The sequence below is a fragment of the Cotesia typhae genome, unplaced genomic scaffold, assembly GCF_013202065.1.
Source record: "Cotesia typhae breed Kobodo isofemale line unplaced genomic scaffold, CoteBio_Ctyphae contig_43, whole genome shotgun sequence".
Lineage (NCBI taxonomy): Eukaryota > Metazoa > Arthropoda > Insecta > Hymenoptera > Braconidae > Cotesia > Cotesia typhae.
Window position 1 is genome coordinate 3,323,805 of NW_027423752.1, and position 24,394 is coordinate 3,348,198.

Genomic DNA, 24,394 nt, shown 5'->3' on the forward strand with positions numbered 1-24,394 from the left:
ACTACGAATCACTACCGAGCGTGATGATCGAGCTATCATTCGAGAAGCTCGTCGAAACCCTACTGCGCATGCCCACACGATCGCTCATCAATTTCGCAATCGTCGACAACGTCCTCCCCAACAACACATATCGGCATCGACGGTTCGAAATCGCTTTCGAGAGCAAGGACTACGCGCTAGACGCGCAAATCGCGTGCCTATGCTCACTCCACGACATCGCCGAGCCCGATTGGCCTATGCTCATGATCATCACCATTGGGGTCGTAGACAGTGGACCAGTGTATTATGGACTGACGAATCTCGATTTTGTCTTCATGGCAGCGATAGACGATCTCTCGTTTGGCGCCGTCACGGAGAATGAGATCGGGATGGTTTTACGAGACCAGTTACAGCTTTCAATGGTGGATCAGTCATGGTGTGGGCAGGCGTGTCCTTCAATACCAGAACCCCGTTGGTCATCGTTCGTGGGACGTTGACTGCCGATAGGTACGTCGACGAAATTCTGGAGCCACACGTCCTGCCTATGCGCACACGCATGGGGGCAAGACGGTTCATTTTGATGCAGGATAATGCTCGTCCTCACACTGCAGTTCGTACGCGAACTTTTCTCCGCGCCAACAACGTAACAACGCTTAATCATCCAGCGATGAGTCCTGATTTGAACCCAATTGAGCATGTTTGGGACATGCTTGGGCGTCGATTGCGGCGAGACTATCCGCAACTGCACAATCTTCATCAGTTGACTCAAGCGTTGTTACGTTGTTGGCAAGGAATTTCGCAACGTGATATTCGACGATGCATCAACATGCAAGAGCGTTTACGAGCTGTGATTCGGAACAGAGGTGGCAATACACGGTACTGAGCAGTTACTGCCGTGCGTACAGAGGTCATTCGGCAGCTGCAAACAGACAAACACGCAGACAAAGACACACACACACACACACACACTCACACGTGTGTGAGAAGCGTAAATCCGACCGAGCAACCTCCACGTGGTACGCTTTGGGTAACGCTAATGCCGGCGGTAAAACAACAGTCGAAAAAAATTGAGAAAATTTCGAAAAAAATTTTCGAAAAAATTGAAATTTTTTTTTTTAATTTCTTGAAAATCAATCTCTTTGATCGAAAAATAAAGAATTTTGAAAAAAATTTTTTTCAATGGAAAAATGAATAAAAATCACAAAATTGCTCATAATGGTGATTTTTGCGAAAACACAGAATTTGAAGCTTCTGGGCACTATGAACAAAAAATCGCAGCGCTTTGAATTTCTTAGGGATTTTAGGGGACACTTTGAAGTTAAAAATTACCAACGATATCCTTCGTTCATCCATTTTATCCAAAGTTATACCAAGTTATCCAAATATCCTTAATTATGCGAATTTTTGTCTTTTTTCAGTCCGAGTTTTCAATTCAAAAAAATTTTTTCTTCAAAAGCGGTTTACGTTTTCTTATAGAGAATATTGTGTAGTTTTCAAAACCCTCCTTCGATTTCCTATACGGTCATTATTTCCAGAGTTATTGATTTCCAAAGTCAAAAAAACTTTTTGCTTTGATTGACGATAACTCCGCGGCAAATTATCGTACAGGCTTTTTGATTACGTCAAATTAAAGGGTATTAAATTTACTAAAAGCGCTTTTAAACGAAATAATCGAAAAAATTTTTTTGAAGCCCGTAGACCTTTTTAAGACGAAAAAAAATTTCGAAAAATTTTTTTTCAGTAGTTTTCTTAGGATTTCTCCAGACCTGACGATGACAAAAAATTTTCATGGTCATATCTAAAAACTAGACACTTGGAGCTACAATTTGCTTTTTTTTTTTTTCTGTGCGATCATTTTCCTCGGAGTTACAGCTCGCTGAAAATCACCAAATAATTTGGAATTTTTTTTATATCCCTTAATTTTTGTGACTAGTGTATATATATAGGAGACTTTCTATAGATATAGTCACTTATTCCTAGAACTATAAGACCTAGAGACTTGAAATTTGGCAGGAATATTCCTTTAACCTAGTAGCGGTCAGCTAAGAACGGATTTTACGAAATTCTACCCACAAGGAGGGTTGCGGAGGCGTTAACAATGAAAAATTCCCGTTTTTAAACTATAGCTCCTATCGACTCCAAATTTGGTAGGAATCTTCTATAAGAGATGTAAAAATAATCTATCAATGAATTTTACGATATCTCACCCCACAGGGGGTTGCGGGGATGGGTATCAACAATGAAAATTTTTAATTTTCAAACTATAGCTCCTATAGACTCCAAATTTAATCGGAGTCGTCTACATGTGATACAAAAATGATCCAAGAACGGATTTTACACCGAATCACCTCCAATGAAGATCGCGGGGGTGGGTGTTAACAGTAAAAAATCTTAATTTTTAAAATATAGCTTCAAAAAGCTGCAAATTTGGTAAGGATCTTTTATTTGTCATGTAGAGATCATCTCAGTACGGATTTCAATAAATTCTACTTCCGATTCGATGGAATGTGGAATCTGTGCAAGTCAAAATAATACTCCAATTGAATTTCAAGTCTAGATCTAAAACTACATATAATTCTATAAAGTGCCCAGCGGAGCGGGCCGGCAACAGCTAGTTAATTTATATAATAAATTTCACAAAATTGTTATTAAATAAATATATTGTAAATTAACTTTTATTAAAGTAAGACAAATTTTTTTTCATGAACATAATTTTCAAAAAAAAGATTAAGTTTCAATAATAATATCAAAGTTCTAATGATAAAGCAAAATCACAGTAATTTAAGTATCATATTTTTGAATAAAAAAAAAGTTATAGTTTCGTCATATCAATCCAAAAAATTTCCTAAAATTAATGTTCAATTATAATTACTGATCAATAATTATTCTTCTTCTTGAACAAAATTAACTATATAAATCTAAAAGATCATTTAAAAAAAAATTGTAGAGAAAAAATCAGAAATAAGTGATAACTATCATAAACAAGTAGAACAAGTAAATAAATAGTCAGACGATTAGCGTCAAGCCGTCAGCGGTTTGGCCGGAATACGACGACAAGATGGCACTGAAAATCAATGTATGTTCCTCTGGTGTCCTCACTCATTGCTATGGTTACATCCCCTCTCACATTTAGTCATATGAGTCTAATTTATTCACAATGATCTTATGATCTTTCAATTACTTTTTATCTTCATTAAATTAATTCAATTTTAAATCATTCAATACTTTTAATAAATATACAAAAAAAATAAAAATTGTATGATAAATTAAAATTACATCATTGTAATCCAGGACCTAATTTTAATACTTTAACATTTTAAAATTTACGATGTTACATCATATAAATAAATGCCTATAAAAGTGGTAAATATCTTAATTTTTACGATATTCTACCGTAAATTTAAAAATAAAAAATTATTAAAGCGTAGACATTGAAAATCTGGTCCTGTATCGCGATGTTGTAATTTTTTCTACAATTTTTTTTTCTGTGTAGTAACTCATAATTTTACATCACAATGATACAAAATTAATTCAAAGTTCATAAAACAAAATTAACACTAATTAATTATGCACAGAAATCCTTCAACGGAAATTGGAAATTTAAAATTCGAAGCTGGAAAAAGATCTTTTAAAATTAGTAATATTTTATTACTTTATCGAGTACATTAAAAATTATAAAAAATTTATTGAAACAAGACACATTCTTGAGTGACCTGATAAATATTTAACAAAAATTATTGAAAGATACACAGTGAAAAAATATTTGAAATCAATTTTGCTTAATTAAAATTTAATTTACAAATTTTTATATAAAATTTATCTGCTGAATATTTTGTATCTTTTTATCACCTTTTATGGAGTATAAATTCAGTAATGCATCAATAAAATTTCGATATTCATTCCGATTTGATATCGTTACTCAACGACACAAACCTCACATAAAAAATAAGCAATAACATCATCAATAAACGTTCAGTATTTTTCGAGCATTGTATTTTTAGAAAGTAATTTACTTTTATTAATTAAGAGTCGATAAAAAATTGTATTATTTTTAGTTATTGTTAAGAAAAAAAATTTTTAATGATTCAATCCTTGCAAAGTGTATATCTATAAAGTAGTCAACTCAAATCATTTTTAATTGTTTCAAACTGTTTTTTAATTATTTCTAATTGTTCTTCTTCACAAGATAGAAATTAAGTAATGAATCAATTTACCAATTGATTTATGATTAGAGAAGTAATGGACCATATAAGATAACTTTATTTCTAAATTAAAAAAAAAAAATTGATAACTATTGAATCAAATATACAGAAAAATTTTAATATTAATTAATTAAAATAGAATTGAAAAATTTGAAAAAAAAATTTTAATAGTAATATAAAGATTATCTGACTTTAGGTGGTCTTGGGTACAAAACATACTCGGCTCATGACGGATTAGCTGAGAAAAGAAAACAGCGACGGATAAGAACGACATTTACATCAGCGCAGCTAAAAGAACTGGAACGCGCGTTTCAAGAAACACATTATCCTGACATTTATACGAGAGAAGAAATTGCCATGAAGATTGACCTTACGGAAGCCCGAGTACAGGTGAGCACTAATAATTATTAAATCATTTAAAGGGTTATACACACTTGGAATTAAAAGAAATCAATTTTTTTAATTTCATTTTTGTTACTTACGTATATTTAGGTAAATACATAGAAAATTTAATGTCAATTGGACGAGTATTTTAAAAGTTACATGCATATTTGAAAAGCCTAATCAGTTACAACAAAAGGGCTCAGGTCGTCAGTTTTAAACATATTTTTCTCAAAACTGTCGGCAAAGTCAGTGAGCAAAATCAGTCTCTAATTTTTATACTATCGATCATTTTTCTATCAAATCACTATTTTGTTAAAAATAAATATTTTTATAATTCTTTCAATTAATCACTAAATAATATCTTACATTGATAGAATTTTTTTGGGTTTTTAAATTTCAATGATTCAAAGTGGAGATTTCGTCCCCACCGCATGTAACCTTTTTTAGAGGACCTTCCGAATATCGTCTTCAGGAGTGAAAAAAATCATTGCTTGTAAAAAACGAAAGTTATTGATAAAATTAAAAGTCACTACTACATGTTTATCCATTTCCATATTAATCAATTAAAAAGCCTCTTCAGAATAAATGATTGAAATATCGGTTCTTTTTTTCGCCCTCTTAGGGCGTATAACCAACTCCTTAAATTATTTAAAAACACAATTATCAATTGTAATAATTTTAATTATTGAGTATTAAAAATGTATATATTTTTCAAAAAAAACTGAAGAAGGATAAGTTTTTTGTAAGACTGAAGATCTATTTCTGAGATGTCTGATTGAATTAAATTACCCTCGACTAGTACTCATAGACAGGTAGTGTCTTGTAATCTGATAGATTACATTACCCGTTGATCTTGACAGATTATCTTGCCCTACAAGACTAGCTACGCTGTAGTTAAAGCCTAAAAATAATAATAATAATAATAAGCTCACTGTGAGTCAGGTTGTGTATGGTGCAGCGGTCTCAGCTTTTCCGAGAGAGAGACATTGTCTCTCGATCGAGGCAAGGTTGAAACAGCGCATCTCACAACTTGGCTTGAAAATTGACATATCCCGGAAACAGGTCTCCCGCATTCAGTGTGTGATTGAGTTCGACACAACTCAAAGAACATACACGCCCCGAATTCGGCGCATTGCTGCTGAACTTCGGTGGCGTCATCACACACTGAACAAGAGTACTCTTCTTGTCATCAAGGAAGAGTCTCTTAATAAATTGCGGGCTCTAATAGCTGCTAAAAAGTCATTAGAGAAAAGGCTGAAGCGGTTGGTCGACAACGCACTGTTTCGATCCAGCCCCTCACGCTTCCTGACACCAAAGACCGATGTTACCGGGAATTATCCAATACCTGAGCGGGTGGAAGCTTTTTGGACTGAGTTGTATGAAGATCAACTAAACGTGAACGCCAACACTCCAGCTCTGCACGACTTCAAAGTATTCTGTCGGGAACACCGTCGACAGAATGCTGATGAAGAGAGCCCTGCAGTCAGTGTGAATGAAGTTCGTTCAGCTCTAAATGGCAGCAAAAATTGGGCTGCCCCGGGACCAGATGGCATTAATGTCTTCTGGTGGAAGAAGTTTACTTCTACCCACCTCCATCTGGCCCGCATATTTACATCATACATTAGAGCTGACGATCCGATTCCGGACTGAGTTGTAGAAGGGCGAACCGTACTGATACCTAAATAAGGTGACTTGTCTGACCCTAAGAATTTCAGACCTATCACCTGCTTGAATACGGTTTATAAAATTTTTACAAAAATTTTAAATAACCGTATCTTGCAGCAGATAGAGCCTGTATGGCAACAGAAATGCGATCTACTATCAACGCAACCTGTCAATGGCTTGGATTGACTATCGCAAGGCATTTGACTCAGCTCCTCATGAGTTGATTTTATATCTACTCAAATGCCTGGGAGTCAATCCGGAAATAGTGGAATGCATTCGGCGTACAATGCAGCTCTGGCGAACGCGTTTTCACATTGGAAGTGGAAACGCATTACACGTAACCGGAGTTGTAGAGTATAAACGGGGGGTCTTCCAAGGCGATTCCTTGAGCCCTCTGCTGTTTTGCATTTCACTGCTGCGTATATCTGTTGCACTCCGTAAAACTCATGGGTACTCTGTGGGGCCTCCGGGTGATCGAAACTATTCGATCACCCATCTGCTTTACATGGATGATCTGAAGCTCTATAGTGCTGATAAAGATCATCTACAAGCGGCCCTCAACATCGTAGCAGAGTACACACGAGATGTCGGAATGTCTTTTGGGTTGGATAAGTGTGCGGTCGTACATCTGGCGAGGGATGATGTCTGATACAGGGGATGATGTCGAGTTAGTAGATGGGAGCGTCTTAAGACAATTAGACGCCGGAGAGTTGTATAGATACCTAGGAATGGAAGAGCACCGTATGCATGCGGTCTCTGAAGTCCGAGCAACTCTCCAGAGCGAGTATGTTAGGAGACTCCGGAAAATTTGGTCCTCCGAACTTTCCGGCAAAAATAAAGTCTCAGCTACTAATATGCTCGCTGTCCCAGTCTTACTATACTCTTTCGGTGTCCTGAAATGGGCCCGAAAGGATTTACGAGATCTTGACATTAAAACCCGTAAGATCATTAATATGAATCGGAGCATGCACCCCTATTCATCTGTCGCCAGATTATACCTCTCTCGGTCCATCGATGGGAGAGGTTTGCAGAGTTTGGAGCGGCTTCACGACCGTTTGGTCCTGGGTTTAACACACGAAGTTGTCAATTTCACTGCAGACGAGGATGACTTTCTTATGCAAATTGTACATAAACATGAAAATGCGCATAAGGGGTCATTCTTGTATAAGGCAGCAATATATGCGACAAGAACCCTTGGTCTTGGAGAAATAAACACTCTTATGGAACTCCGAAAGGAGGAATTTAAGAGCGTCATCAGGAACGCCGTGGAAAAACTACTCCTTGGCGAACTGATAGACAAGTCCATGCACAGCGTGTTCTTTAAACACGTGCGTGATCATGGCTTATCCACCCAGCTGACGTTTTCCTTCTTAAAGTCAGCTGGCCTGATGTCCGAGACTGAAGGGTTCATATTTGCCTGCCAAGATGGTGTCATTAACACTCTTGAGTACCGTAGCAAGGTGCTCCAGGTGCAGCTACCGGACACTTCCTGTAGGAGGTGTAGACAACATCCGGAGACGCTTATGCACCTTTTGTCGGCATGTCCAGTGCTGGCGAGAGGTGCATATATCCAGCGTCACAATGCTGCCCTGAGAGTACTGTACTACTATCTTCGTCATTGCTACGGTATTGACGTGACACCAGTGCTGCCTTATCTGCTAGGAGATATTCCCCAGGTTGTTGAGAATGACAGTTGCAAAATTTATTGGAACATGCCATTTGCAACAACCCGGCGGATAGATCACAACAAACCTGATATTGTGCTCTTCGACAAGGCCACTCGTGACATTTATGTCATTGAGTTCTTGGCCCCGGCTGAATACAACATCTCAGCCAAAGAAGAGCACAAAAGACAAATATATCAGGATCTCCTGTTTGAAATTAGCAAACTTTACCCAGGTTACCGTGTCAAGCTTGTTGTCCTGATTGTTGGCGTCCTAGGAGGGATGAAACAGTCTTTTGTATCCTCACTTGCCAAAGTTCCAGCTTGCTCATCAAAAGCTGAGTTCTTGGCAGTTAGGATGCAGAAGGCTGTTATACTTGGTTCTCTTCGTCTCTTAAGGGAAATGACTTTGGCCTACTGTGATCACTAATCGTCTTGTTGTGCGGAGTGGTCCAGCAGTAACGGATGGAGCTCAGGCTGGGCCCTCGGAGAATCGGACTGCGGGGATAACCCCCCTGAGCATTTAATAACAAAATAATAATAATAATAATAATAATAATAATAATAATAATAACAAAAGCCATGACAAACGTTATTTAACATCAAGGCTGATTCTTGATTATAGTTATAATTAATCAGAAAATTAAAAAATGGTAAGAAGTAGTTATTGAAGTAAAAGAAGATATAATTAGACCATTTTTCACGAATGTAAAATTTGAAAATTGATAGGAGTGATGTATGTAGGATCCATTAACGAGGCTGAATTGGGTATAAATCAATTAGACGAATGTCACGGCTAGGTCCGTGACTATAACTACCGGTAGACAGGATAGGAGATAAATGAGAGGAGGAAATGCACGAGTGAGTTTAATATTCCATCGGTAGTATGATCCTCGTCATGCAATATAGCTGAAGCTCACTCACTCATTTCAATATCTTTTACCTCATTGTTATTATTATTATTATTAGTATTATTATTATTATCATTACAAACAGTGAATTTGGATTTGCGGTGGTTAGGGGTATAGAGGAGCGATAGGTGAAAGACGATAGACGAGTCACCCGGTTCTTGATAATCTCATTAAAAACGTCAACCAGACAGAACCTTAAAATTAGATCCCTAGTGATGTATACATCATTAAGAGCTCTGGTCCTTTTATCTCAATATATGTATATACTTTCATTCACATAATTATTCTCAGGCTTTAATAATAATAATTATATAAATAATAATAGAGGAGAAAGGGGAGCAAATCGGGGTACCCCAAAAATTTCGTACACAGAAAAAATTAAACTGCAAAATTCACTCGGATTCCGGTTAATTTTTATAGTTTCAAACAGAACGGCAGACATAGGGGTGGGAAAAATATAAATATTACAGAACTTTATGCAGAAAGTGTAAAAGTTAGAATTTATAATTTAATATCGAAAATAAGTGATTAGTAGCTGTCACTATAGTAAATAACGACTCTCTCATCTTAAAAAATTACAGTTTTAAACAGTAAAAATTGCCGTTTCAATATATAGTCCATACTATAAGGAGGAAGAGAACTCAGATGAGGAGAAGAGGGTCTCATTCTGGAAGAATTTAACATTTGAAACAGTAAAAATTCTACTTTTAAAATAGATATTTTCCCATTCTAAGCAAGTCAATATTTATAGTTTCGTTTAAAACTTACCATTTTACTTTGTAAATATTGACGTTGCTTCTATTAGAAATTTAGCAACTGTATTTTATACTTTTTACATATCATGCGATCATTTTTTAGGTACGAAATGTTAAATATCAAAGTGAAAATTCTTATTTATTATACTTTAATATTTTCAACATTCACATAGCGGATATTACTGTTTGAAATAGTATTTTTTTCCATGTAAAGAATAAATTGTAGCATTTAAATGATAAATATTATAAAGTGATTATTAAAATCACGATTTTACTATTAGAAATGGTACTTTTTAACAGTTAATCATTATTTATTATAAATCGACTATTATTTATTATAGTTAATTTTTTTCGTATTTAAAAATAATTTTTTTATTACTTTAAAAAATTGAAAAAAAAATTTTTTTTATTAAATATATTATTATTAGATCTACAGAATATAAAAAATTTTGGCCATACATAAGTTTATAATTGACATTTTTCCATGTAAATTTAACAGTTTTTCGATCTGTTCAATTTTCATTTTTTATAATGTAAAACTTACATTTTTACGTTGACACTTTTTAAAATGTAAATTTTACAGTTACGCCTCGACAGGAGTGAAACTGTAAATTTGACAATTTTAATTTTACAAAATTTTTTTGTCAGTTTTATACTTTTGGATTATAATTTTATTGATTAAACACAGACCAATTCGGGGACCATTTTTACATCGAAATGTTTTACAGTGTATTAATCGAATTATTCATAAAAAATGTTATTATTCTTTCAAACTGAATTTCATTTTTTGTTTTCACGTTTTGGGGCAAATTTCTTTTTGTTCCCCAAAAAAATAAAAAAAAAATTCTTTCGCGGTAAAAATAAAAGTAAAAGTTTAAGTTCAAACATTGAAATTCAATTATTAAAATCTTTTAAATTTTAGGAAAATAATAATACGGTATAAAAAAAAATCACAAAGATAAACGTCTAAATATTCTAACAATAATTTTAGTCTAGAATAGTAAAGATATTTGTACTTGATTATTATGAAAACTGACATTAGGCACAACCACATCAGATTATTAGCGCCGTATTATAAATTTTCTAGTACTTGCGGTCTTACTATCATTCTCCTTGCACTAGTATAAGTAAAGTACCTATGGATTCCTTTACACTACACATACCTAAGACCAGCACTAGACTATACATGAAAGCTGCTCGCTGGCGATCCAACTCACGTCCCAAATACATTTCGTTTAATTTACATGACTAAACTACAATTTAATCTCACAGTAAATTCAAACATCTCTTTAGTTTTTAATAATCATTCATTTCAAAATCAACTTTATTTATAAAGTCTTCTATCACTTTAATTATTCATGTTATTTCCTGGATTAAATCTTTTATCCTTTAGTTTATATAGAACCGAACATTCAGATAGGAAATAATGATGTTATTATAATTATTTCGTGATAAATTTAATTCATTATTTTGAGTGAAGTTTAATTTAAAAAAAAAAGTCATTCATTTTCAGTTAAGAAAGATTGAATGAAATTAATTCATTAAAACCGTCAATAAGCGTGAATATTTTATCAATAATTCATTATTTAAATATCATTTTCGATTGAGTATATTTATTTTTAAAAATTTGTATCAATTGTCTCTTTAATTATTCATTTAATTACTTAAGTTTATCAATGAAATTTTATAATAATTATTATTATTATTTTTACACTGTTAAAAATGAGGAGTGAAGTTTTGCTTCCATCACAAGGTGTATTGCTGTGTAGAAATGAAACACTCGGCGTATGAAATAAAATTTAGAGTTTTTTTTATCATGTAAATATTAACAATATTTTTCTAAAAAATTTAACCCTGAAACATTGAAAAAATTAATGTATTATTTAGCATTACTAAGCTCAATTAAATAAATAGAATAATTTTAATATTACTTAAATTAGCTGTTTTATGAAAATTTTAAGGATTTTCTAATGATAATAAATTATTAATGAGAGAATTTATCAAAAAATGTTACTTATAAAGATAAAAAAAAATTGATGCAATTTTGTTCACCAATTAAAATTCATTTGTTTTGTGTCAGACTGAGGAAAAAATTGACTTATTAATTTTTAAATCTTAAAATTTTGATCACGTCCAGAAAATGTAAATAACTTAAAATTGGTTACAGAAATTCAGGACAATAATTTCAAACTATGTATTGATTCTAGTTGAACGTTTTGTTCTTTTAAACAAATAAACTTAAAAATTATAACTTTTGTATATTTGTATTTGTAAAAATATTTGTAAAAAAATTCCTAGTACAATTATATCTTAATCATACTAGTTCACAGTTTAAAATGGTATCAGGCGTCTTGATCCCCCGACAAAATATCCCCAAGACAAAAAATCCCCGACAAGTTATCCTTTAAATTCGTTATAGTTATTAAAAATTATTAAAAATCACAATGATAAAAGGGCACAACACGGTTACAAGCGAATGTGTTGGTTTAATGTCGAATAAACACACTCAAAAACCATGCTAAAAGGGCGCAAAATTATTACCCGCGTTTGTGTATGAATAAATATACACAAAAACTATGATTATAACTTGATTAAAAAGTTAAATGAAATTTATCGAAAATTTTTTTTTGCCATAATTTGTAAAAAAAATAAAAAAGTCATTTTTTTAATAATAATAAATTTTTATTATTATTTTAAAATATTTATTATTAATATTATATTAATAATATAAAATATGTATATTTTATAATATTTTAATATATAATTATATAATTATAAATATAATATTATAATATTTTATAATATATAATATTATAAAAGCTATATATAATAGCTAAATTTGTCATTAAAGACAAATTTTTGGGAACTGGGAGAAATAAAGGATAAAGGGGGAAGGGGAGGACCTTTACTCAGCAGGAATTTTCGGTAACTGAAAAAGTAAATAAGGCTTTTATATATACATTGCAAAGCATAGTATATTCATTTAAAAATCTTTAAAATTTGATCTTTCCGTTTTATTCAAAAATTCCGGCTATTTAGGATTAATTGTCGAGGATTTTTTGTCTTGGGGATATTTTGTCGGGGGATCAAAAATCATGGAACCGTTTAAAATATATTATTGTTGAAACATATTAAGTATTAGTATGCGTCTTATAAATCTTATTAATTTAAAAAATTTTCTAATACATATTTTATAATTTTTTAATAAAAAAACTACTATTTTTCAATTTTTATTTTATAAAAAAATAAAGAATTCACTCGGCAAAGTTTTTTTTATATCAATAACATAAATAAAATCCTTTTCGGAGTGAATTTCACTTTAGAGGGATTAAATTAATTAAAAATTATCTACGCCGCATTTACTCCATAAATCACTTCCTAAATTTCTTACAGTATAATATTGATTATTATTATTATTATTATTATTGTTAAAAATAAAAAAAAATAATTAAGATAATCTAGGAACGATAAACAGTCCAATTATCAAAGTACTCATTCGTAAATTGGATACAAGCCACTCATCCAATATACTTATGTTTATCAATCTAAATCTATATGTATAGTATCCACCGACCTATCCGAATGTAATAACGCACTTGACATATAATACCGTGGTCGACCCCTTGATCCCTTGAATTACAGCCAAAGCGTAATCGTGACACCAAGCTGGATGCTGAATCCCATTGACGCGTGCCGGCATCACGCTGTGTCTCCACTTTACTCTTACCTCTATGCTCAAAGCATATAAAAGTAATCAGTAGGACAAAAATACATAATATAATTTCATTTCTCACAAACGCAAATTCACTTGTGACTCATTCACATGATAAATAATTTCAATCCCGTTCATTTCTTTGCTCGTTCACTTGCCGCTTCAAAATCATCAATCAGCAGTTTAATGTGAATCGCAATCCCATTAAGATCATATATTATTACACCCTGTGCATAATATAATAACCCATGTACATTTATATTACTTCTGACCTAGTGTTAAGTCGTATTGATTTACTAAATCTGTTTTCGTATCTTGTAACCCTTATTATAAAGTTAAAACAAACTTATACACTGATAGAAGGATTTGTTTATAGTTAAAAATATTTGTTAATATTTAATAAATCATTTATTAGAGATCATTTTTTAATATTAAATAAATATTTCATAATATTTAAAATGATTTATTTGTATTTAATAAATCTGATATTCATTTATTAAATATTAATAAATCTTTTTAAATACTAAGAAATATTTATTTAATACTAAAAAGTGGTCTCTAATAAATGATTTATTAAATATTAGCAAATATTTTTAACTATAAACAAATCCTTCTATCAGTGTAACACTATATTAATACTTTATTGTGTCTTAAAATAATAGTTCTTGTAATTGAGCCAAATCTTACACAGAATTTCAATAACTTTATGAACTAAATATTCAATTTACAATTTTTAGATCCTGTAATTAATACATCAGTTTTTAGAAATATTTATCCATTTTTATTTTTATTTAAATAAGTAATAAAATTCAAATTATTTTTCACTTTTGAAAAATTAATTTCATCTATGACTTACATTTTTTTGAAAATACTATAGTATTACGCTTAAAAAATATTTTTTTTTTTAACATAAGAAATTATTAATTAATATGAATACAATATTAGAATTACGTTTTTGTAATGTCGAATGAAAAAAAAAGCTTAAATTAACAGAATTCTTTATGTTTTGCAATTCAAATTTTATGTACGTTATTTCCCGTATTTCCAACATTAAAACGGTAAAATTTTGTTTCGGCGCTAGATTCTTGACTGATCTTTTGTGTAAATTGATTCAATCAATGAAAAATAATATTACAATAAAGGAATAGGCTCAATTAATATCAAAACATACTTTGTGATTTTTAATTTAATTAATTAAATTATAATTTTTACGGCAAAAAATAGGATGAACCCTTTTTTAGTGTAATTCAAAGCAAAGCGGAAAAATTTCTAAAAATCAAAATTACAAGGATATAAAAACATTATGTATAAAAATAGAACACTGGACTCAAAAATTCAGTTTATCACATTACCTTTAGAAAAAAAAACAACAACAACATATTATTTAATCGTCGAAAATTAACGATATCCGGCGAACGTCTAGCAAAATAAAATAATAAAAACGGGAAGCAAAGTGTAAAAGAGAAAAGTCTGAAGCGAGAAAACGGGAAAAGCGTTCGTAGCTTTTCTCTGGGTTCTCTTTGCTCCTATTCCATTTATCTTTCTCGCTCCCTTTGCTTTCCAGAAAGACCAGCTTCGTTCGACGCTATGTACTATGTACTATGTAGAGTATGCCAGCACCGGGGATGACTGATACACAAGGGGGTTGCTGTGTTTGTGTGTGCTTGCAAGTATACCCGAGGTAATTGCGAGTTCCATGTAGATCCACTTACAGTGATTAAAAACCGTCCTGTCGAGCATCATCCCGACACTATTGCCACGAAAAGTAACGTCGTTCTGCTTCCTGCTCCTGCATCTTCTGTTACAAGTGTAGACTTGTTTGTGTACCAAACTACACACACATACACTTTTACACACATTTACTCTCATAAATCGTAGTTAGAATGTAGATGTAACGATCTTCAATTCAGTATCTTCTCTCTTACATTATCGTTTTATTTTTCTCTATTATTTTTTCCTCATCAGCTTAATTAAATTCTCTGGATTCTATACATTTACAATGATAACTTTCTGATCTTTATTGCTGTAACTAATACCATTTGCCAGATACTTTTAATTAGCCGATTACTTTTGTCAATCGATGCTAAAAGTTATCTAATGCTTTATAGAAACTATTCAATTCATTTTTAGATATTACTCCTAAGTTATAAAGTCTTAATTAACTATTAGCATTATGTGACTGCTGAAAATTACTAATCATTAATAAAAAAAACTTTGGATTAATACTTTTTCAATATTTTTAATCACAATATTCAAAGTTTGGATAGTTGAGAAATAAATGTTAAAAATAATATTGCTGTCACAGGATCAATGACCAAACTGTTAAATGGACAAATTTTATGGAACAAATTTACAGAATCAACAAGCCATTCAAAGCTCCTCCAAAAACTTGACATAAAAATTTTACCATCACAAAAAAAAAAGATAGAATCGTTAATATAGGCACAAATTTACGTGAATATATTTCCGAATTTAATTATAAAAATCTCTTTTGCTTACTTCATACGGCCAAAAAAATTGTTTTTTTTCTTAAATTAAAAACTTTTTCATAGGATAAAAGCTCCAAGTATCGACCAGTTTAAGTAAAATGAACATAAATACATTATTTGTAAATTTATAGAAAAAGTTTATGAGGTGATAAAACGAGTGTTATGATTTTTTTATAGTTTTAATTTACAAACTATAAAATACTTTTGTTGATAAAGTATAAAATAATAAACATTAAATTGTGATAATTTACGTTACAGCCGATTACTCGGAACATTGACCATTACGCACTAGACGTATAAATAACTTTCATCTTTAATTTATAATAGTTTCGATATTTGGTAATCTACTTACTGAAAAGTTAATAATTTCAGTATTGTTGTTAATTCTTCTATATTCTGATACAATATTATTGTATTATTATTATCTTCAGTACTCAAATTGAAATCAACAACCAAAGTCATACTAATATTAGATACATTCGATAATTTACAACACCAATTGTTGACCAGAGTATTATATTTCAATTATTAATATAGTTTCTCTGACAAAAAGTATTTACAATTAATCTTTGATATTCAATTGTTTTGAAAAATACTTATTTATTGATTATGAAGTAATTAATTTTATAGATATCTATACTACTGTATAAATCTATTCGCTTTATTAGTACATTGACTTTTTTCATCTAATTTTGTGATAAATAATCGTTTTATGATGCGCTGATTTCATATTCTGTAATTTTTTTTCATTTTTGTCTGTCTGTACGTTTTCTTATAACTTAAAATCGACTTGACCAATTTTGGTAAAAATTAGGATATAGTAAAAATATGTGATTGTACGATCAATGTGGCTTAAAATATAAATAATTCGACAATTAATAATTATGGAAATTCGGGAGCTGTTGATTGCGATCCGATTTTGAAAATGCAAGTTTTCATCAGTTCTTCATATTTTGAAGTCCTAAGAAATCGTTTCGACTGTTTGCGGCTGAACTTCCGACTGTGTGTGAATCTGTGTGCGTCTAATACGCATGTAATTGAAATTTTATCGTACAATATCTTGAGAACTAATAAGTCATTAGATTAAATTTAAAACCGATATATTAAACTCCAATAATATTTACTGAAAATTTCCATACAAAAATCGTCTCTTTGGCGGCGAAGAAAAAGTCATTGTAAGGTTTCTAAAACTTAACATTACGTGTGGTTATTCAGTCAATGAACCAAGAATTTTACAAACATGTTTTTTTTTGCTAATCACATAATCGATTAATTATTGTTATTGTGGGATCACGGCAATGTAACAAATTAAAATGAATGCATTTTCCAAACACTTGATACGTAAAAAATAAACTTGGCTACTCATTTTAATAGAATTTGTAAAAAACCATGTACAATTTATTTATTATAGAAAATTGATGTTACTGAGAAAATTTCAATTAACTGAAAAATTCGTCTCAATTGAAGCTAGGTTGATTTCAACTTTATTCGGGAGACCTGCGATTAGTTTAACTAAAACTTTGAATGCTCATTTCAAATTTTTTTCTTCATGTCAGTTATTATTAATTTTGGTGAAAAAACTACGGGAATGTTATAGTGATTGCACATTGAAAGTTTTTGAAAAATATTCTTTATCGTGTGAAATTTTGACGATACACAGTAAAAAATTTTGCGTCATTGCGTCAAAAAATTTTGTGTTAAAAATTTTTATGTTAAAAATTTAATACTTTTGGTGTTAATTTAACAGAATAAATATTAAATTTACACATAAAAGTGTTAAGTATTTAACAAAAAAATTTTTAACACCAAGTTTTTTGACGCAAAATTTTTTACTGTGTAGCTTTACTGTTGAGAGTGCGATAAGGATAGTACGGTTTTTCTCGATGAGTGCAAAGAGAGAAAATGATGGGACCCGTTTTTAAAAAATTTTTTTTATTAAAAAAAATGTATTATTAAAAATATTTGTTTTTTTTATGATCTTTAAAAAAAATTTTGATAAAAATGTTTTGTGTTCATAATTGTGAACCCTACTTCAAAATTAATACCAAAATTTTTAAGTCTCATTTAACTTTAAATTTCACGACAAATGTATACACAAGTAATGAAGCCTCTGTTGAGTATATTCATGAAGCTAATAATGAACTAGAATGTTTACAAATGTATTCAATTGTTAAATAGAAAAACCCCAGACTGACAGAAGAGTCTGGACCACGACATGTGCCCCCTGTTTAGTCACACGGCTGGCGTTAATGTTGAATAAATACAGGGGTTAAATAAAATGTAACTAGGCGTTAGATCCGAGGGTGGAGGTTACAAGGTAGGCTACATGCAGCTAAATCAAACTCGAATATATTCTGGGAAGAAAGAGTGAGAAGATAAAAGTAACATACAGGGGTGAGACAGTAGAAGAATATCTACCAAAAGAAGACATCGGACAGGCTGACAGATGTCCTCTCCATGGATAAATATTTAATCGAGGCTCTATAAGCCACAGCTACCAGCTTCCAACTACGACTTTATGTTTATAAACGTCACAAGTATTTTCTTCTCCTGCTCATAAATTAAATAAACTTTCGTACATCTGTGATATATTTGTTGTCTTCGTTTCAATATTTTCATCATTTTAATTTTTTTATTTTTATTAATTACTTGATAGTTTTGTTTGTACAATAAAATACTCAACATTAAGCCGCTGGTATTTTTTTTTCTATCAGTATTTGATTTTCCGGGAACCCTTTTCTTTATTGGATTAACTGCCTAAGGCGTATACATATTTACGTTAAATTACAGAGATTTCTAAGCTCAATTACGCTGAGATTTACATTTACAGTAACAATAAAAGTAGAAGCATTAATTTTTACTGAAAAAGTTATTATTTTTTATGATAAATTTTGTACCACTGAAAAAGAACAGCGTAATGTTTTAATTAATTATAATTTTTTTTTTTTGTGTTTATAAAATATTTTTTTTATTCATTAACAATCATTTATTAATTTTTTAGGAGCATATTTTTTTATATTAAATAAAAATAACAGAAGAATAAAGTACAAAAGATAAAATAACGGAATTTTTCATAATTCTGCAAGCAAAATTATTAAAAATGATTTCACATGATAAACGCTGGATAAGAGATAGTATTTCAAATGATTTAGAAGCTTAGAAAGTATCCAAAATGATTAAAAATCAAATCATTTATTATTTAATCATTCAATTTAATAAGTGGAAAAAAATAAACTCGATAACTCTACGATCAATAAAGAATTTTTTTTTGCTTCTTCTTTACAACTATTGTTATTGTTATACTCTAATTAGTCCACGTAAAAACAATATAATCTACCATTAAACAGATAATTCAATTAAAATTAGTTCTCTAATTCTCAAAAATTTATTTAGTATAGTAGAAACGAAAAAATTATTAAAAAAAAAAAAAAATAAATAAAAATTTGTTCCCGTCAAACAAGAGAAAAATGATTGTAGCTTAGAAACATGATAACTTTACAAAAAATTTATTATTTACTGTAACGTTCTCGCAAAATTTAAAAATATTTTAATTTATTTTAAAATTATAATTGCTTCGCTGGTGATGAATAAAATTCATCGTCAGCGAAGTAACGGAAATCACTTGCGATATAAGAGTCGCCGTGCTCTAGCCTAAACATCGTGAGAGCTGGACTCCATCGACTTCTCTAGGGTAACCTGAGACACAACGTTGCCGATTTTATTAATTATAATAATTCTTTGTACTCTGGATGCAAATTCAGGCAGTCAGCCTGAGTAAGTCAGCCGATGAATATCTTTGGCCCCGGACTTATGTCCGAAGATGGACCGGCTCCACCTAATTTAAAAATTTAAAATATAGTTAATTCATTATCAACCCTGGGTGTTAATTCATTACTGATAAAACCATTCCTAAAGTCATATAATTTTGAGGGAGGGTCTAGTGACAAGGCCCACTTGGAGTTTGTCGACTAACTAATGCGGCCAAACCTGGAAGATAATTAAAATTAAACATCTCAAATTTTGAGAACGTAATATTACGTTATGTTTTTTTTACAGATTTATTTTATTCCTTACAGGATTTAGTATCTCAAATGGCTGTATAACTTGGTTTTGTTTAATTATAATTAATGAAAAACTAAACTAGCTTGTGTTTGATTACACATAAAATATATATGGTAAATTTTGTTCCTAACGCGCATGCGTACCACAATTTCCGCTGTAGTTTAATTGAAAAAGAAGAAATGCCGCAAAATATTTTAATTACAAATTACTTCGGTAATTGAGAATGATACATTTTTTTCTTTTCCACTCTATCAACTAAAAATATAATATAATTTTAATTAAAAATTAAATGAGCATTATTATTTTTTTAATTTTGTGGATTTTCTCAAAATTTTTTAAAATAATCAATAAACAAATAAAGTTTTCTTTTTTTAAAAAAATCGGATCTCTGTTTCAATTGTCAATAAAAAAAAAAGTCTCGAAGAAACGAACCGGTGTCGCGAGTAATTCAAACTCTTGAAGAAGAAACCAGAAATAGCAGCTCCAGCAATGGAAACAGAAGGTCTGGAGCAAAGTAAAGCATCCAGCATCTAGACGAAAACAAAAAGTATAAACTATAAAGTATAAAGTACCCGGAAAGGTAGTGGAGGAGCTAAAGCGAATGATAAAAATCCAATAGCTGTGTTTGCAGTCCGGAAAGGGCAATCACGTTCGTCATGGTGTACCATCCCTACTCCCTTCTATGCCCTGGACGAGGACGAGGATGAGAATGTTGGATGCTGGATGTTGGATGTTGGATGCTATTGCTCACCCAGCCCTGGATTGTCCTGACAGCGTGTTGGGTAGGCCGCTCTCAGCCTCCCTGCTCCGCCCCCTTGCCTATGTATGTGTATGTTCTATACATTCTATCTGGTATCCAGCATCCAGCATCCAGCATCCAACATCCAACATCCACCCTCCGTCGGACTAACGGCAGAGCAAATAAATCCGCTACTTTAACATGCAGGTCACCGTCCTTCGTTTGTTTTATTTGTTAAATATTTAATTTCCAAGTGAACCAATTACCGGTACCGTCCAGCTCTTCCTTCAACTCGTTTTTATTTTTATTTTTTTAAATTACAAATAATCATAATAATTATAAATTATAATGATAATAGTGATAACAATGATAATGAGATCAACATCGATCATGATATTCATGATGTTGACATTTGTATTAATGGTGATATTAATAGTGATATTCATGCTCACACTGATAACAATAAAAGTAACATATTCATATTTACATTGATAATGATAATGAATAATGATGATAATATTGATATTTATATTAATTTTGATATTAATACAAATAACGGTCATGATATTTATGATATAGATATTTGATTCTTATTTTCACATTGACATAATTAATGATATTGATATTGTGTCGAGATCCGAACTAGAAGTTTTCGATAACAAAATAAATGTATATATAAACAATAGTTTAAAAAAAAAAAAAGTAAATAATGATAAAAGAAAAAAATAAAAAGGAATGTTATGATAATTCTAGTATCAACAGAAAAAAAAAATATATGTTGATAATTTAAGGAACAAAATTTAATAACTATAATTTAAGTTTAAATAAAAAAAAATAAATAAATGTTTTCTTTTATTTTCGAATAAAATAACGACTTAAATAAAAAGAAAAATTTAGATCTAAGAAACTAATGATAATTTGTAATCTATGCACAAATTAATTTTTATCTAACTAATTTAATATAAAAATTTGGTCACAGTAAATAATTTAATGTAAAATAGTCCACATGTATGTCTTTGTCTATGCAAAAATGCGCTTACGTATACACAAACACATAGATGTATAATAGAGCATAAGAGTAAAGGAGAAGCGATATTGTACTCTGACTCAAGTAGAGGGGAGTCATGCAACATTATAGAAAAATCTAAGAGAGAGGGCAAGGGCTCAAGGAAATAGAAAAATAATTGGACATTGTTTCTCCCATCTAGTAAAAATAAGTAACGCCCTAAAATTCGACACCTTTACGATTTTCAACAAAAATATCTCTCGTTGTCCTCACGTCCTAGTGTTAACATCGAAAAAGTTTTTATAATTTTCAATGAAACCACGCGTCAGATTAAAAAAAAAAATTGTTAGTAAAGTAAATTTCAATTATGTAACGAAACGGTAACAATGACATTTAAGTAAGTTCTTAATTGAGATTTTTATGTTTGTTTTAATAATTCAAATCTTTGTATGATAATTTTATAATATATTTATTAAATTGAATTCATTTTCTTATATTATAACTTCAACCCCTTCCCATAAAGCTTCAGATCCTTATCTATTAGCCTAACGGCTAGGATAAAAATAATTAAATTTTAGTTGCGTTTTCGACGTAACAATAATATGATATTGACATCATTTCTGATTGAAATACCGAATTTTAAATTCTTTTAGTAGATTTTATAAAAATCTAACTATTTTGTATTTGTCCTCATGACGCAACTTCTGAAAAATTTTGCTATATTCCGACCTAACTCGACGAGCTGAGTCAGATAATACATATGGTTCAAAATTTTATGTATGTATTTATATATATATACAGAAAAAAAAATTTCTTGAACCAAGAAAATTATAAGGAAGACCGAAGTTATTTTGGAGCAAGAAGAAATTTTCTTGGCTTAAAAAAATTTAACTTCGTTCAAGAAATTTTAACTTCATTCAAGAAATTTTTAATCTTCCTTAAAATTTTCTTGATTTAAGAAAATTTACGCTTGACTTAAGACTTTCTTTCTTTCTGTGTATATATATACGATATAATGCGGTTTGTCAGCACTATAGCGTCTACAATTCTCGAGGGATCCTAATGAAACTCAATATACTTATTCTATGGACGATTACGAAGATCGAGTTCAAATTTGAGCTGAATCGGTCAATTACTTAAGAAATTACAGCATTTCAAAATTTTGAAAATTCGAAAATCTTATATTTTTACTGCTTCTCCTTTAAATTACTTTTGAACGCGCCGAGATGTTCGATTTCTGTAAAGTGCATATTAAAGCTGAGAAAATAAGCTTCAATTTACATGTTTACATTTATTTATAGATCAAAAAATATCTATTCTAGAATGATTTTCATGAAATTTTAGTCTTGCAGTCGTTTTGTCTGGGTTGATGGTTGTAATTCAATATTAGATAAAAACATTTTTATTAATAAATTAAAGTGAATTTATTGAGTAGAATTCGAGTATCAATTAATTCACTCTATTGTTGAAACAAAAATAATAAAAGTTTTGTCTATAAAAAGAATAAAGCTGATATAAGGTTATAGTAAAATTTATAATTATAATTTACAATATATATATATATATTTTATATATATACAACTCTAGAAGTTTTTTTTTCTGATCATTATGAAATCTACTTCCATTTCGGCTGCCCAATGACCTTTTTTAATACTTATAAATACTTTCAATACTTCTGAATATCTTCTCTGCTGAAGAAGTAACATTGTCACTCGTTTAAAAATGTTTTTTTTTTTTTTTTTTTAGATCAGATAACGTTGACATTGACAGTGACATTAGTATTTTATCAATGATATTGACACAGATATTGACAGGGTTATTCATGGTATAGATATTTTTATGTTAATAGTGGTATTGATAGTGATATTTATATTAATATCGATTATCATACCGGGAATTTGGATTTGAGAGTGATAATGATATCCATGATATTGATATTGATAATGATGGCGATATCCATAACATTGATGATGATCTTGATATTTATATTCATATAATTGATGACATTTATATTGATAATGATATTCATGATAATGACAGTAATATTAATAATGCTAACAACAATACTAATGAAATAATAATTATAATTGTAGGTATGGTTTCAAAACCGACGAGCGAAATTCAGAAAGCAGGAGCGCATGGCCCAGCAAAAATCAACTAGCCAAAATTCGGTCGGCGTGGACAGCGGAGCTTCCAGCCCGATTCAGAACAGCGTAAAAGCTGAAAGTCGTTCACCCAGGAGTCCCGCGACCCCGGTGGGCTCCAACAGCCACCTGTCCGCAGCGGAGATAAAACCGCTCGCGAATCCCAATTTGCTGAGCATAAAACAGCAGCAGCACGCTGACAGTCACAGCGAAAATCCCTCGAATGGCGGCAGTCGTGGAAGTGCCGGTGGGGGTGGAGGAAACGGAAATGGAAGTGGAACTGGAAGTGGAGTCAGTGCCTGGGGATCCTGTAGTCCTCGGCCTTTTTCTACGACACTGCCTCCTTATCTTCTCGATCCTCTTCCTCTTAAAACTGCTAATTTATATTAATTTTAATTTTTATTATTATCATCATAATTATTTTATTTAATTTAATTATTCTTGTTTTTAATTCCAAAATTTTCTAATGAGTAAGTAGAAATTACAATTCGAAGAAATTAGAAGTTTATAATATAAATTAAAATCATTGGATTGGAAATTTTGTTGAATCATTAAAAAATAATATTATTATTAATTATTATAATTATGTAATGATAAAGTAATAGAGAGATCAATGCAATCGAATAAAATAATAAAATATAATTAACTGTCCATAAAATAATTGTAAATAGACGGGTATTATT

At 30.6% G+C, this 24,394-nt stretch overlaps 1 protein-coding gene across 2 annotated transcripts in view; it reads left to right on the forward strand.

Annotated features, from left to right (window-relative positions):
- LOC141528280 (uncharacterized) overlaps nt 1-24,101 on the forward strand; it is a 39,897-nt gene extending 15,796 nt beyond the window's left edge. Inside the window, exons 2-3 of one of the 2 annotated variants that reach the window (XM_074244245.1) lie at nt 4,363-4,571; nt 23,661-24,101. In XM_074244245.1, coding sequence (XP_074100346.1) covers nt 4,363-4,571; nt 23,661-24,101 — 650 coding nt within the window. The remainder of the gene's footprint in view (nt 1-4,362; nt 4,572-23,660) is intronic. The other variant, XM_074244246.1, reaches the window with a different exon arrangement.
- Nucleotides 24,102-24,394: the final 293 nt, after the last annotated feature.